The following is a 14,492-nucleotide window of genomic DNA, read 5'->3' on the forward strand; positions in this document are numbered from 1 at the left end:
CCCCGGCTCGGCTCGCGGGAGGCGCTGGGCGCCGGGGCTGGCGCGCTCTCCCGGGCTCACACACAGCCGCGCACGCACGCCCGGGGCCGCTTTCCGCGCCGGCCCTTGCTCCCCGCGCCCATGCGGACGGACAGAGCGACGGAAGATGGCTGACGACTCCACGGGGCCCCGAGGATGCGGCCCGGCGGCGGCGGCGGCGGGAGCGGCAGCGGCAGCGAGGGCGGCAGGGGCAGCGGCAGCAGCGGCGGCGTTGGCTGCGGCGGCGGCGGCGGCGGCAGCAGGAGCCGGAGCGACGGCGGCGGCATCCCCGAGACTTTCCGCACTACCCTTACCCGTGACAGCCACTGACGTCCTCCGCCGCTAGAAGAGACCCCGCTTCTCGGCGCCTGCCCTCCCCCTCGCTGCTCGGTCCGGCCCCGCCAGCACCGCTACCTCCGCCAGCCTCGCCACCATCAGCACCACCTCCACCGCCGCCGCCGCCGCCACCACCACCGCCGGCGGCGGCAGCAGCCATTTCATCTCCACAGAAACCAGACACAAAAACATGGCAGAAATGGAGAAAGAAGGGAGACCTCCCGAAAATAAACGGAGCAGGAAGCCGGCTCACCCAGTGAAAAGGGAGATCAATGAGGAGATGAAGGTATTTTTGGATCTCGGGGGCCAGGGAGACTGAGCTCTTTCTTGCGCCCGCTCCCCGTGGGCCGTGGTATGGATCTGGGGGGTACCGGGGCGCGCTTGTCAGTTTCTGTAGGATGCCCAGAACGGCTCCGCTCCCCTTCCAGGTGTAAAGCAGAGGCCAACTCGAGGGCTGCATCCCCGAAATTGTTGCCAACCTCAGATTTGATGAGGGGGGACCATATACTATTTAACCTTACGAATCCCAGGTTGGCACGGACGCGTTTCAGGGCGAGGGCACCGGGGACTCGAGCGGCGGTGGGCAGGGGAAGAGGCTTTCCCAGTGGACGGTGCAGTTTCTCCCCCCTTTTTGAGAATCATCCTCAGGGTCCCTCCAAAGTTAGGAGCCTCCTGGCCGGGGCACCCCGGAGAGAGCTCTATTCCACCCCTCTCCCCCAGCTCACCCTCCTGCTCCTCAATCCCGCTTCCCCCCAACCAACCAGCTGCGACGGCGTGAAGAGCCCGTCAGTGCCCGACGAGCTGCGGCCCGAGAGGCGCGGGTCTGGGCACGGTCCTGACCGCTCTCCTCGCCCGCCCCCGTCCGCTCCTCACCACTGGCAGCCTCCGCTCCTCACCACTGGCAGCCTCCGCCTCCCGCTCGCCTCTGCCTGCCTCACTTCCCAGCCAAGCAGACCCCGGCCAGCCCCGCTGGAGGACAGCTGTCTGAGGGGCGGCCTTTGCAGGGCGCCTGTCCATTGTTCGCTAAGGCCGGCCCGGAGTCCTCTCGGCGAGGCTGGGCTCCCCGCCAGGCCAGCGGTGCACCAGAGGTGGAGAGCGCAGCAGCCTGGCGCTCCAGCTGTTCGCGTTAGAGCAATCGCACAAGAGCACCGCTCAGCTCCGGACCCCCTCGTTGCCCCCCACCTCCTTATTTTCCATGAAGTTGCGGCTTTTGCCTGGGCGAGGGTTTTATTCTGTGTTGATTTCACGAGTCTCTATTGATTTAAAACAATTTATTTATTTTTCTGCGAGCCATCAAAAAGTAGCAGGTTTGCATTTTGCGGTCTTCTTGGTGTTCCCCATCTTCTGCATGAAATCCTTAATACTACCAGGTGGCTTAATACTACTACTTGGCCAGTTTTGGTTCAGTTTGTATTTAAAAAACAAACTGGATGAAAATGGTGTGCAAGTAAGTCAAATTTATTGCGCTTTGACGCTTTCTTCATTAGAACAAGCATTTTCTATCATAGCTCACGCTTAGCAGGGGACGCATGGATATATATCATATATGTATGCGTACCTAGGTGCATATGCTTAGCTTTACTTCTCAGAAATGTCAGAAGCAACCTAAATATCAGAATTAGGGGTTTTATTACTGGATAAGGAACTTAGTACCTGGAAGCATGAGGTGCAGCATGAGTCCAACGGAGAGTTAAGGGAGATTTGCCTTGGAAATCAATGCTGTTTCTTATGGTGGAAACCACCGTTGATTCCAATGATGGACAGTTTTATTTTATTTTTTTTAAGACCGGTAGAAGTTGTTGTTTTTTGATGGGAACAAAATTCAAACAGTCCATAATAACCATTCTTCCTCACTTACCCTTACCTCCTGTCCTGCATTTCCAGATTACTTTTGCATTTCATTTTAGGTTGGGGGTGGGGAAAGGGGAGAGAGGTGAAAGCCACTAGGAAATCACAAGGAGCTCTGGCCCTTTAAAACGCTGCCTAATGTGATCTATATGGATGGCAGCTTTTAAGTTTCATAGGTTCTAGAATTACAAATTAGCTAATTTTAATCAAAACATGTGAAATGTTATCCCGGCTGGATATAAAGGCTGACTGTGCTCGATGCTTGGGGCTCGCGTTGTTGATTTTGGCTGCAGGCGCAGTCCGTGGTTTGGGAGATAGTTGTCCTTCTGCAGTATAACAGATGTTTGTCTGAACTGGTGAGGAAGAAACAAAAACAACATTGTGTGAAGGGGAAAAATTACACAATTTTTAGCCGATGCTGCAGGACTAAGTATGGAATTAACCTTGGTGCACAGAATTTCCTCTTTTTAAAATATTATTTTCCTTCCAAATCACCACCCACTATTTGAAGTTTTAATCCTCACCCTTTCAATCCAGAGTAGCATTAAATAAGAAGTTTTACACGGCAAATAATTCAATTGTCCGTAGGATCAGTATTTTCTCTCTTCTTTGGACCAAAGTAAAATACCCCTAACCAAAAATTTTAGTCATGTTCAAGTATACCATGCCTGAGAGTCTAGTGGAATTGTTTAGTAGGCATTCTTCTAATATAACAGCACCAAAAGTCCTCACTTAAAAAGTGGTTTCTCAAAGTCAAAAGGTGGAAAGATTATTTTGAGCTCCTTAATATCTTTCTGTTTTTAATATTAATAATCACATCAGCAAAACCCCTCCCCAAACATCATGATACTATTACTCCTCCAGCTCCCTGAACCTAAGTGTAGAGTAACATAACAAGTTGGTTGCCCTGTATATAAATGTGTGCAACAAAATGTCACCGAGAACACAATGTGGCCTTGTGCAGCTTCATATCGGTGGCGCTGGAGCTGCCTGGCTGTGTTTGCCTTCATCTGAACGGCTTTCATCTGGACCAGTGTAAACTAAGCCCTGGTAAGTAATCACTGCCCGGCAGAAAGAAAGGAATGTATACAGCTAGCGTGGCCTAAGCTGTAAAAACGGAAACCTGAGCCCCCACCTCGGATCACATATCAAGGCTTGAAGGTAGGGGAAATGAAAGGGGGAAAGAAGAGAGAGCAAATGGAAAAGTCAGCCTGGGAAGTGGAGGATCAGGAGGAGGCCCCCCTTAGGGAGATTTGGCTCAGGGATTAGGGAATTTTATCGTGGTGTACAGTGACCTACTCAGGTTTCAACACTGGTTGGATTGAGTTGCTTCTCTGTGAGCTGAAAGAAAAAGGACTGGTGTGTATGTGATTTTTTTTCCCCCTTCGGGTAATAGAAAGGACATTGGTACAAGTGTCTATTTTAAGTACAGCAAATGCAGGGCACTGAGAATGAGCAACAAACTTGCCTCATCACGGAGACTTCCTTCAAGATTTCCTAATTGAGATAGTCACATATTTATTTTAAAATGGCTGGAGAAGACAAACTGGCTGAGGTTTAGCTGACACCAGTAATGGCATTGAAGAGTGTCTTCATGTGGCTGAGAGCTAATGCTAGTTGCTGTTTCACTAGATCAGATATTGAGTTACATTTTCGTTATCACTGGTTTAATGTACATGGCAGTTGTAACAAATTTAAATTTGATACAATATAATTTTGTGTATGAAAAGTACATGACTTGGCATAGCTTGCTTGTAGTGTACTCCCTGAAAATATCTTCATGTAGAAATGTTTGTCTCACTATGACCTTTACAGTGTTTCTTTATCTTTCCTTTTCTTCTTCCCTTATCCTGGTTTTTCCTGATTAGAAAGACTGGTTGTACCAATGTACTTACAATTAGTATGCCTTATTTAATTAGTGGCTAGTAGAATTTTAAAAAATCAGACAGCGATGCAGAGTATATGTTTCTAAAGTGAATATTGTGATTGTGTCTAATGTAATATGTCTCAGGTATACTGTTAGCTCACATATATCATAATAAGTGAATGTCACAAGGGAATTCTGACATATGGGAAGGTTGATTAGTTTTAAGAGTTCATCCAGAACATAGTAGATATAATATAAAAACTAACTTCTACTAGTGGATGTGTAAGCGTAAATATATGTGTAAGGTAAATATTGTTGCCCTTAAGGATATATATTTTGTGCACATAGATCTTTTGTGATCAGTAGCTACCAAACAACAATACAACTCAAAATATCCAAACTGTCAGTAGAGATTATGAGTTCAATTTTTGTCTTTTAGAATTCTTTGACAAAACCAGCATGATTAGATCAAGCATTCTGTGCTGGAAACTTTCCTAAACAAACCATAATTAATGCACTTACAATGTTTAACTTCTTTATCAATTGCTAAACTACAGGAGAATCTGTGTTAAATGTCAGAGATGCTTCTTTGCTGAAGAAGTTTTCTGTCTATAAATATTCTCAGTAAGTAATTTGTACCTAAAATTACGCTTCAGTCCTGATGCCTACAATTTGAGTCAGGCACATCTGTTAGAGTTTAGTAGTAAACTTACCACAAGATTTTCTAGTTTGTTTTCTGATGGTCTCAATTTGGCATTAAAAATAACCTGTGTCAATTGCACAGACAATAAAGCAAGTTGCAGAGCCGAGCTGGTGAGATAAATAGCTTGATTTTAAGAGAGAGAGAGAGAAATCAGAGCATGGACTGGAAAAGTCAGCAAGTTTAAGTTTGAAATTGGCTCATTATTAAAACAGGTATATTTTAAGTTTTGCTGTTGAAACTATCCTGGTGTCAGAAGCATAATTCTTAGGAACTTAGAAAGTGGACTTAGGACCCCAGATCCCACTGTGGCATTCACAAATTATGTTAGACTCCCCCTCTCTAAGCAGTGGCCTCAGGTGTGCCACGTGGCAGGGATGGGGACTAATGTTAGTGGGCACATAGCCCTGGCCTCTTGGGAGCAGGTATAAGATGTTCCTGAGCCTTCAGCCTTGCTCTCACTTGTCCTGCCAAAGGCTCCAAGCTAAACCCATAAAAGACTGTCCTGTGAGAGCTTGGATGGTTATGTATTATGGTCTGTTCAAACCAGGAGTTTTCTGGGAAGAGTCTCTTTCTCCATCCATGAACTGGTGTGATGTACGGTAGAGCGTCATTCTCTAAACTTACTTATACAACTCGCAGATTCCAGAGACGAGGAAATGGAAAGGAACCACTCCACTTCCTCTCGAATCTGAAATAAACATTTGAACTAGAAGAAAATGAGTCTGACAGACTCATTCCCTTCTGCGTTTCCTGCCTCTGTGCTTGCCAAGCACTGCTCTGAGAAGCCAAGCCCTACTCTCCTTGTGTGAAAGACAGACTTATAGAAACCAAGAGGTAACAGAATTTTTAAAGGAAAGTAAAAAACAGGGCCTTAAAAAAGGGCAAATATTAGTGAGCACAGTGGCTCTCTAAAAGGGAGAGTTCTAGGAAAAGGTAGTCTCTTGTTAGGGTAACCAAAGTTTTTATATCTTATATAAAATTCCCTTTTATTTACTGACTCTTTATACTTAACAAAATTATTACAAGTAGTAGAAGGTATACCATCAAAATCCCTAAAGTCTAAAACTTCCTCTTGTGGAATGGGAATTCAGCCACTTGTACTCTCAAGCTAATAAGATTATTGAATATGTTTCTGAAGGAGAGGGGATATTACAGGTTAGAAGAGGAAAAAAAAAAACACGGAAGACTTTGTTTTTGATAGTGCCAATTGAAACATGTAAACAGACATGAAAGCATGTGGTAAGTGAGATCTGCTGAATGTATATTTTAGGATCTGTAGACCGATGGGTGTTAATATCTCTTATATAACCAAAGGCCTGTGGAACTCTGTGCTGCATTAAGGCCAGTGACTTTGGCACAGACAGGAAAACAATGTAACAAGTCTTGGTGATTTTTTAAGGCAGTTCTGCAGCTGTGGAAAGACACAGCTGCACACAGCTGTACACCTGCCATGCCTGCCACAATGTTAGCCTGAGGGCTGGTATTCACAATTTCACAGCATTTGTTTGACCTTTTTAGGACATTTGATGTCCTGGCAGCAGATTAAAATGTGGGGACATGATTGTCTGCTCTGTATCATGACGAGACAGTAAAACACCATACATTTTATATGCAGAACCACATGATTTTGGTTTCATATGCCAATTATATAGCCATCCAATTTAGGATATATCAATAAGAGAGTAAGACTTTCTTTTCCAGCCTGTTCCAGGTCAGAGTTGAGTATTAGTGTTAATGATATGTCCTCTGCATTAAAATCATTGTGTTGTGGCTAAGAGCAATTCTGCAAAATGGAGCATAGGAACCATCTTCAAAGAATTTCAGGCTCGAAAGCTGTAGTTCAGGTAAAAACAGCAGGGTTCAGTATATAAAGTCTGCACTGAGTGGGAATCTGGCCACCCTTACTATTTCATTCACATTGATGACCCTCCAGTGGGTCATCTGTGGGGGTGGCTCATCCTAACTATACCATTGGATCCAGTGGGATCATGAATGAGGAAGTACTTTGTAATCTGCAAAGGGCTCTTCAAATATTTCTTTTGTACTATTTAAATTTTATGTCATGACCTTTTTCTTGGCAGAACCATAAAATAAAACTGATCCATTGGGTCTGTGTTAAGAAAGACAGCTCAGACTCAGCCCTGGGCCAGGCCTGAGAGTAGAGCTAGAAACTGACTTCTAACCAGATTCAATTCCTGCTTCACTCTGGAACTTGAACAAGGCTTCTGCCTGTCTTCTGCAGATTACCTTTCTTTATCTCTATTAATGAGTCCAATGATGCCTGATAGATATCTACTCCAGAAGTAAGTCAGAGCATATGGAGATGGAAAGGGAGATAAAATATTTTTCAGAAATAACCATCATTCTACTATTCATAACCTTAACTAGTAGAGATAGTAGCATTTTTCCCGCATGCTTTATAAATTGTTTGGAATTGGGAGTTTCTTTTTCCTTTGAAAGCATTTCTCATGTGCTCCACTTTCTTGGATAATGGGTGTCAGAATGTTTTGAAGTTAAGTAATGTAACCAACAAATCCTTTTTATTGTCATTAGGACTGTGACTATAGCTGATGTAATTGTCTATGACTGAGACTATGTGTTAATTTTTAATTAAAACTAGTTTTTTATTTTTATGAAAATAATACATGGACATGACAAAAAGAGTAGGCAATAAAAATAAGCAAAAAGAAAAACAAAGCCTGCAATTTTCCCACCCAGACACAATTACTGTCAACATTTTGATATATGTCTTTTCATGCCCTTTCTCTGTATATGATATATAGTTTTTATAAAAAAAAGGTCTCATACTATACTAACCTTCCTTTTAAAACTTAATATACTGTTAATAGCTTTTCATGGCAATAAAAATGTATCTACAGTATATATTTTAGTGGCAAAATAGTATTCCATTATATGCTCAAACTATAATTTATTTAACTAGGATTCCTATTGTTTGGCATTTAGTTTGTTTCTAAGAAAACAATGCTGAAACATGCGTGTTTCCATAGCTGTTTTCCTAGAATAGTTTCAACAGTCCCTAGAAGTAAAATTGCTAAGTCAAAGGGTATGTACAATTTTAAGGCTTTTAATGCATAGAGTCAAATTACTTTTTCTAACAGTTGTAGCAATTTAAATTCCCAATAGCATGAGAGTGCTTACTAATACTACATGTTATAATTTTTAAGCTTTTACATATTTATTTTTAAAATTAGGTTTTCCTGAATTTTATTTGATCATTTCTCTGTAACTGCATTTAAATAAATATTTGTGACTGGATTAAGTGCTAAGCATTGTGTTAGGTGAGGCATAAAATGAAATTAAAGGTTCCTACCCTCAAGTAACTTACATTGTTTTTGGAATAGATGACATATTTTACTAGAACTGGGACTTGCAGTGAAAATGGGAATTATGTTTATGGGGAGGGGAAGGGCATGACTTGCCCCTCATTGGGTGAGTGATTGGGGGCTCTTTGAATACTTCCTGCTGTCTTGGGTAGAATACAAATTTGAAAACACATTGGCATTCAGTTTTGCAAGGCCTGGTATGAAAAAATCAGTATCTGTGTTTTAAAATCTACTTGTTGTTTTCAAAATAAATAAAGTCACCAGTTCTTTTTGAAGATTTTGAAGTACTTGTGTTTCAGAGGTATTTTGCGAATTTGTAATTACTGCTATTTTCAGTGTTATGAAGTCAACTCTTTATTATTTACCTGGTAAAATGTTCAATCAAAAATCACGTAGTGTCATTCACAGTTCCTCAGAAAGAAAAAAAAAATCATGTAGGTTGAACTTTGACATTTGTACAGTACTTCCAGTTGAATAAGGAAGGTGTTTGATGAATATCCTGGCAGTTAAGATGCAACAAAAATTATTTTGCTGGTATAGGAAGAACTCAGGAGGAGTAAAGACATAGTAAAATTTAGTTTCCACCTATCTTTCTGTGACCTTTTTTTGTTTTTGTTTTAATTCTCAGAAGAGATCATGCTTTCAGACTAAATGTTAGGATTGCCTTTTTTTCTTATGAACACTAGAGGTGAGAGAGGAGAATTGGAGAGGGAAGGAAAGAGGCAGGGAAATTATGTATTAGAAGTACAAAGCAATTAGAGTCAGATGTAGTATCAAAACATTGTGAAATGAGGAGATTCCATTTTAATTGTGAATTTTGAGCACCCCTGTTAAGGAAACTAGAGGTCAATGATCAAATCCAAAAGCAAGCAAAGTCTTAACGTAAGTAGATATGCCCTGTTTAGAAATCTCTTTATATATGGTATTGACATTCTCTTGCATGATATCTTTGCAGCTCTTTGATTGGTCCGGGAGGTAGCTTCTTTGCAATTGCGGATACATTGGGAAGTACAGAATTTATAATAGAAAGAGACCTGGCTTAAGAATTAGAAGATACGTATTTTAGTTTTGACTTTACTAGATCTCTCATGCCTGTCTTTTACCTTCTTGATGTTCTAATTTTCTGTCGTGAAAAGAGGATGTCATATAGGTTCACCAAAAGTTTATTGTGGAAATCAAATACCTAACACATAGGGTTATTGAAAGGATCAGGAGAATTAAAAGATATAGAAACACTGTAAAATGCTATAAGACTATTAGACATTATTATAATTACAGTGACCTATTTTCCAAACCCAAATTGGACCACATGGTTTGAGAGATGATTTTTGTGTCACTTCCAAGGGCAAGAAGCAGTCTGCAAAATGTAGTTCAGATGCCAAAATATTGAAATCTCTGGCACATTTTGATGATTTATGGGAGCAATGATAAAATATTTGAAATAATGACTCAGTAAAATTCATGAGGTATGATCACTGTAATTATGAAATTTCTTTGCAAAAGGTATTTTATTTCTTATATAAGTAGAAGTTCTTTGATTTTACAGAATCCTAAAACTGGGAGGCACTCTTAAGAGACTCTGCTTCATTTCCTGCCCTAGGTCTTCAGGAGAAATGCTGGGTAAAGATTTTGAGGGAGGCAGATATCATAACCTGCCTTCGTTCAGTGGCTTGTTTTATTACTGAACATCCTTATCTCGAAAATCTCTCTGCATTTTAACTACTATTACCTTTACTGTTTTTCACATATATATGTATGAGACACATGTATATATATATGAAACAGGAAATGAATAACTTTTTAAATAGGAAATTCCTTTTTAAGGGATAATAGTACAAAAAAATGCTGAAAAGTAACTGTTGGAATTCTCTGCTAGAAAGACTTGAAAATCTTTATAGGCCATAAACATTAAATTCATGTCTCTTAGAATATATTATGTTTCTTCAGGCACAGTAGCTCACACCTGTAATTCCAGCACTTTGGGAGGCCGAAGCAGGTGGATCACTTAAGGTCAGGAATTTGAGACCAGCCTTGCCAACATGGTGAGCCCCATCTCTACAATATAGAAAAATTAGCCGGGTATGGTGGCTTGCGCCTGTACTCCCACCTACTTGGGAGGCTGAGGCACTTGAGCCCAGGAGGTGGAGGTTGCAGTGAACCAAGATCATGCCATTGCACTCCAGCTTGGCCCACAGAGTGAGACCCTGTCTAAAAAAAAAAAAAAAAAGGAAAAGGAAAAAGAATATGTTTCTTGGATGATAACGTTAAAAATTTATTTTATTTACTTTGGTTTAGCACCATAATGAACTCCTGTGACATCTAGCATCAAACTTCACCTTGAAATTTAAATTTAAAAAAAATTTTTTTTTTTTTGAGAAGGAGTCTCTCTCTGTCGCCCAGGCTGGAGTGCAGTGGCACGATCTCGGCTCACTGCAAGCTCCGCCTCCCGGGTTCACGCCATTCTCCTGCCTCAGCCTCCCAAGTAGCTGGGACTACAGGCGCCTGCCACCACGCCCGGCTAATTTTTTTATTTTTATTAGAGACGGATGGGGTTTCACCATGTTAGCCAGGATGGTCTCGGTCTCCTGACCTTGTGATCTGCCCACCTTGGCCTCCCAAAGTGCTAGGATTACAGGTATGAGCCACCACACCCAGCCTTAAATTTTTAAATTTTTGATTCCTTGGAGTCCTTTGGCTTCTTCATACAATAGTGTATACAACAGAAGTAATAGTCATTTCTTGTAGCTGTACTACAAAAAACTTTGGTGTTCGTTTTCTCTCTTTCATCTTGCCCCTTTCATGAAAGCTTTGAGATTTATGGCTTGAAGTTTTATAAATCTTTGTTTTCTGCTTTTGTAGCAATATATCAAAACATTAAGGTGTTTATTTTTATTTTCCATGACAAAAAAGGGAATGTTTTAGAGTTTATTTACCCTGACATTTATAGTAACTTGAAAATCATGGAATAGATCAAGTTCATATTGATTGTTCCATGAAGCCTCTGACTTTTCAGCACAAACCATAAACTAAACTGATGCAGTTTTGATGCCCAAATAATGTGAATTTGGTGTTAATATTCCAACTGAGGTTTCAGTTTTTACCCAAATGTCTAAAACTTCTGGATCCCATTCCTGGAACTGGTTCTGAAAGGCTGAATGGATTTGCAGCTGGACTAAAACAAATCTATATCCTTGGCTAGGGGGTTGCTCCATGATTATGCATTCGTAGCCTTTGTGTGACTTCAGAGGCTAGACAGAAACAGGAGAAAGTGGCACCCATAGATGACCGGTCTATAAAACTGGATATAGTCACTAGGATATATGTAAAAGATATTCTGTCTTGGCACAGTTTTCTTAGAGATTGGGGCAGATGGCACACAGACCAATAGGATGGCTTGCATGTGGCTTTTAATGCTGTTGGGAATTGTTTTTTTGATGAAAAGTATAAGCCTCATCCTTGGAGATTTCTGCTGTGAGACCACTGATAGAGGACCTCTATTTGTGTGCCTAGGGATTGTCATTCTCAAGTCAGGCTCTCATCTCAGTGAAAGAAATTAGGTGTTGGGGAGACTGATGCCTCATTAAAGGGATCTCTTTTGATTGAGTGGGGCAGTGTTCAACCCAGTCCTCCTCAGTGATATTCCTAAAGTTGCTGAGCTTATTATTCATATTGATCATATCTTTGTGCATTCATGAAAAGAATATCTATTTAATGTGGACACGACCAGCCATCAGAGAGAATAAATGCCTCACTAAAGCTTGATGTGACTGACTGTTGGCCTTGCGGATGGTAACACTGAATCAATCTGGCTAGTTTTTTCTTAATTGTTAATGCACTGTACCATCACTGATTGACCCAGTTGGAGTTCAGAGCTTAAGTGGGTACTAAAGCAAAAAATCTAGCATCCTGTGGGTAGTTTGAAATGCCAGGTTTGTTTTTGTGGAGTCAGTAGTGTAATGTCTTTTACTTTTTATGCTACCCCTGCTGAAATTTAAAGTCGTGAAATTCAAGAAAACACGGAACTCACACGTTGAGACTGTGCACACTCTGGCTTAGCCTTGGTGCTTTGTTTCAGGTATATAAATTATATATTGTAGTGTAATTCAGAAATGACAGCTTCTAAGAAGGATAATAAAAGATTCTTTGAGCCACAAAGAAGGTTAGAATATATAGTTTTTCTGGCTCAGCTTAGGAAGCTCGTGGTTCCCTGCGAGACAGGAATGTTTAAGGCACACATAAGCATTAAAATCATTAACACACAGAGTCTTACATCTTGTTTCCAGATATAGCAATTGATAAGGTAAAAATATATAGTCACTTTAATATGATATTAAATCTGTCCAATTATACTTATTATTTTCGAAGTATGATATCCATAACAACAGCAACAGTGATATTATCTTACATTTATGTATTGATTTATAGTTCATAAAATGTTTTCATACATTATCCCAAATGGGCTGGCTAGTAACTTTAAAGTTATTTGGTACTTTTATGTTACTTGTCAGAAGACAATCTTAGTGACCTTAGATTTTATGGAAAAAGAACCTGTCACTAATGAAATTTATAAAAAAAACTTATGTGTTGATTTTTAAAAAAAAATTTTTTTGAGATGGAGGCTTGCCCTGTTGCCCAGGCTGGAGTGCAGTGGTGTGATCTCAGCTCACTGCAACCTCTGCCTCCCAGGTTCAAGTGATTCTCCTGCCTCAGCCTCCCGAGTAGTTGGGATTAAAAGTGTGTGCCACCAGGGCCAGCTGATTTTTGTATATTTGGTAGACAAGGGGTTTCACCATGTTGCCCAGGCTGGTCTTGAACTCTTGACCTCAAGTGATCTGTCCGCCTCAGCCTTCCAAAGTGCGGGATTACAGGCGTGAGCCACCGTGCCTGGCCTGATTTTTGAAAAAACTCTTGCAGAAGGAAAAAACTAAAAAAGAAAGACCCTTGTAACCTATTGTAACCTAGCTTTCTGTATGGTACTGTTAACAATTCTGAAATTTTTCTTTGTTGAAATTTGGCGTTATCCGCGATAAGAGTTATCTTAAGAAAACAACACTAAATCAGAAAGCAATTTTAATTTAAATTGATCTGAACCACAAAAGGTTGTTTTCATTTTCAAAATCTTTTCTTAGCTGTTTTTGTGATTCACCTTTCAATATTTTTGTATTGATGTTGGATATAGATTTTATAGACTAATGTGCTAAAATATGACTTCCTGTTCATAGGCAACACTAACAAATATAGTACCTTTTTTGTCTTATTATCTTTAAATTACAAATATCTGAAGCCCTGTCATAATTGAATGCATCATCCTAAGATTTAAAAACATTATGGTTTTGAACATGATTTGAAAAATGAACACCACACTAGGGGAAGTGAGGCAGGGCAGCAAATAAATGAGGTAGGACAAGCAGAATTCAATTTATGCATTCTTTTCAAGTAGTTATTGATTATAGAAATAAGTAGTAGCCTATGCTTCTCTTTCAGAACTTTGCAGAAAACACCATGAATGAACTCCTTGGCTGGTATGGCTATGATAAGGTTGAATTAAAAGATGGTGAAGATATTGAATTCAGGAGCTACCCTACAGATGGGGAGAGCCGGCAGCACATTTCTGTTCTCAAAGGTAATGACATTTAATGTCCTTTTGTTCATGCAAAGAAAGATTAACTATCTCAACCTGCCAGAATTGAGTTGCTTTGGGACTCAATTGAGTTGCTTTGTTGATTATGCCAATGGTTGATTTAAACATACATCCCCAATAGTGCTTTCCCATAAGCAGAATTCTGCAGAATATAAAAGAACAACATAAAACAAAAATAGACACAGCTTAATCTCCTCCCAGCAATGGGAGAACTAGACAAGGACTAGCGACCTAAGTGCCATGGTCCTGCATACAGATTTAAAGAAAGGGACAATGTTTGCTAACTAGAGTTTCCTGATCACTTTGATAGATCATCATCTGTTGGGGACTGGGGTTTCTGTTAAGTGAAATGTTAGGTTTAGATCTTCAGACTGCTAGAGAGATTCACTGTTAGTGTGGTAATCCTCCTTCCTTTTTTTCAGTGGGAAATCTAAATGGAATTACTATTTTTGTTTTGCTTGACATTTTCATTCTTTCCCTGCCCCCACGCACTTGAATAGGGTAAAAAGAGGAGTAAGAGAGTGGTAGATGATTAGAGCCTATATTACTCTTTAAGAATTTTTTAATCAAAGCCCAGCTAAAGAGTGAAAATTACAGAGCCTTGGCAGAGCTGAATTAACACTGATTCTACCAGTGGGTAACAGTGCCAGATATCTCATGGGGGAAGTCTGTATGAATACTGAATTTATGAACCTAAATTAGGAATGAGAGCTTGCTTGTCAAAGAAAAGAGAAG

General features: G+C 40.6%; 1 protein-coding gene across 4 annotated transcripts in view; it reads left to right on the forward strand.

The window, feature by feature from the left end:
- Positions 1 to 513: 513 nt before the first annotated feature.
- Positions 514 to 14,492, forward strand: part of SOBP (sine oculis binding protein homolog) — a 169,673-nt gene continuing 155,694 nt past the window's right edge. For 3 of the 4 annotated variants that reach the window (XM_016956073.4, XM_016956074.4, XM_016956075.4), the window contains exons 1-2: positions 514 to 640; positions 13,601 to 13,739. In XM_016956073.4, coding sequence (XP_016811562.1) covers positions 545 to 640; positions 13,601 to 13,739 — 235 coding nt within the window. In that variant the 5' untranslated portion in view covers positions 514 to 544. Of the gene's footprint in view, positions 641 to 3,162; positions 3,253 to 13,600; positions 13,740 to 14,492 lie in introns of those variants that run through there. The other variant, XM_054686180.2, reaches the window with a different exon arrangement.

This window comes from Pan troglodytes, chromosome 5, assembly GCF_028858775.2.
Source record: "Pan troglodytes isolate AG18354 chromosome 5, NHGRI_mPanTro3-v2.0_pri, whole genome shotgun sequence".
Taxonomy (NCBI): Eukaryota; Metazoa; Chordata; class Mammalia; order Primates; family Hominidae; genus Pan; species Pan troglodytes.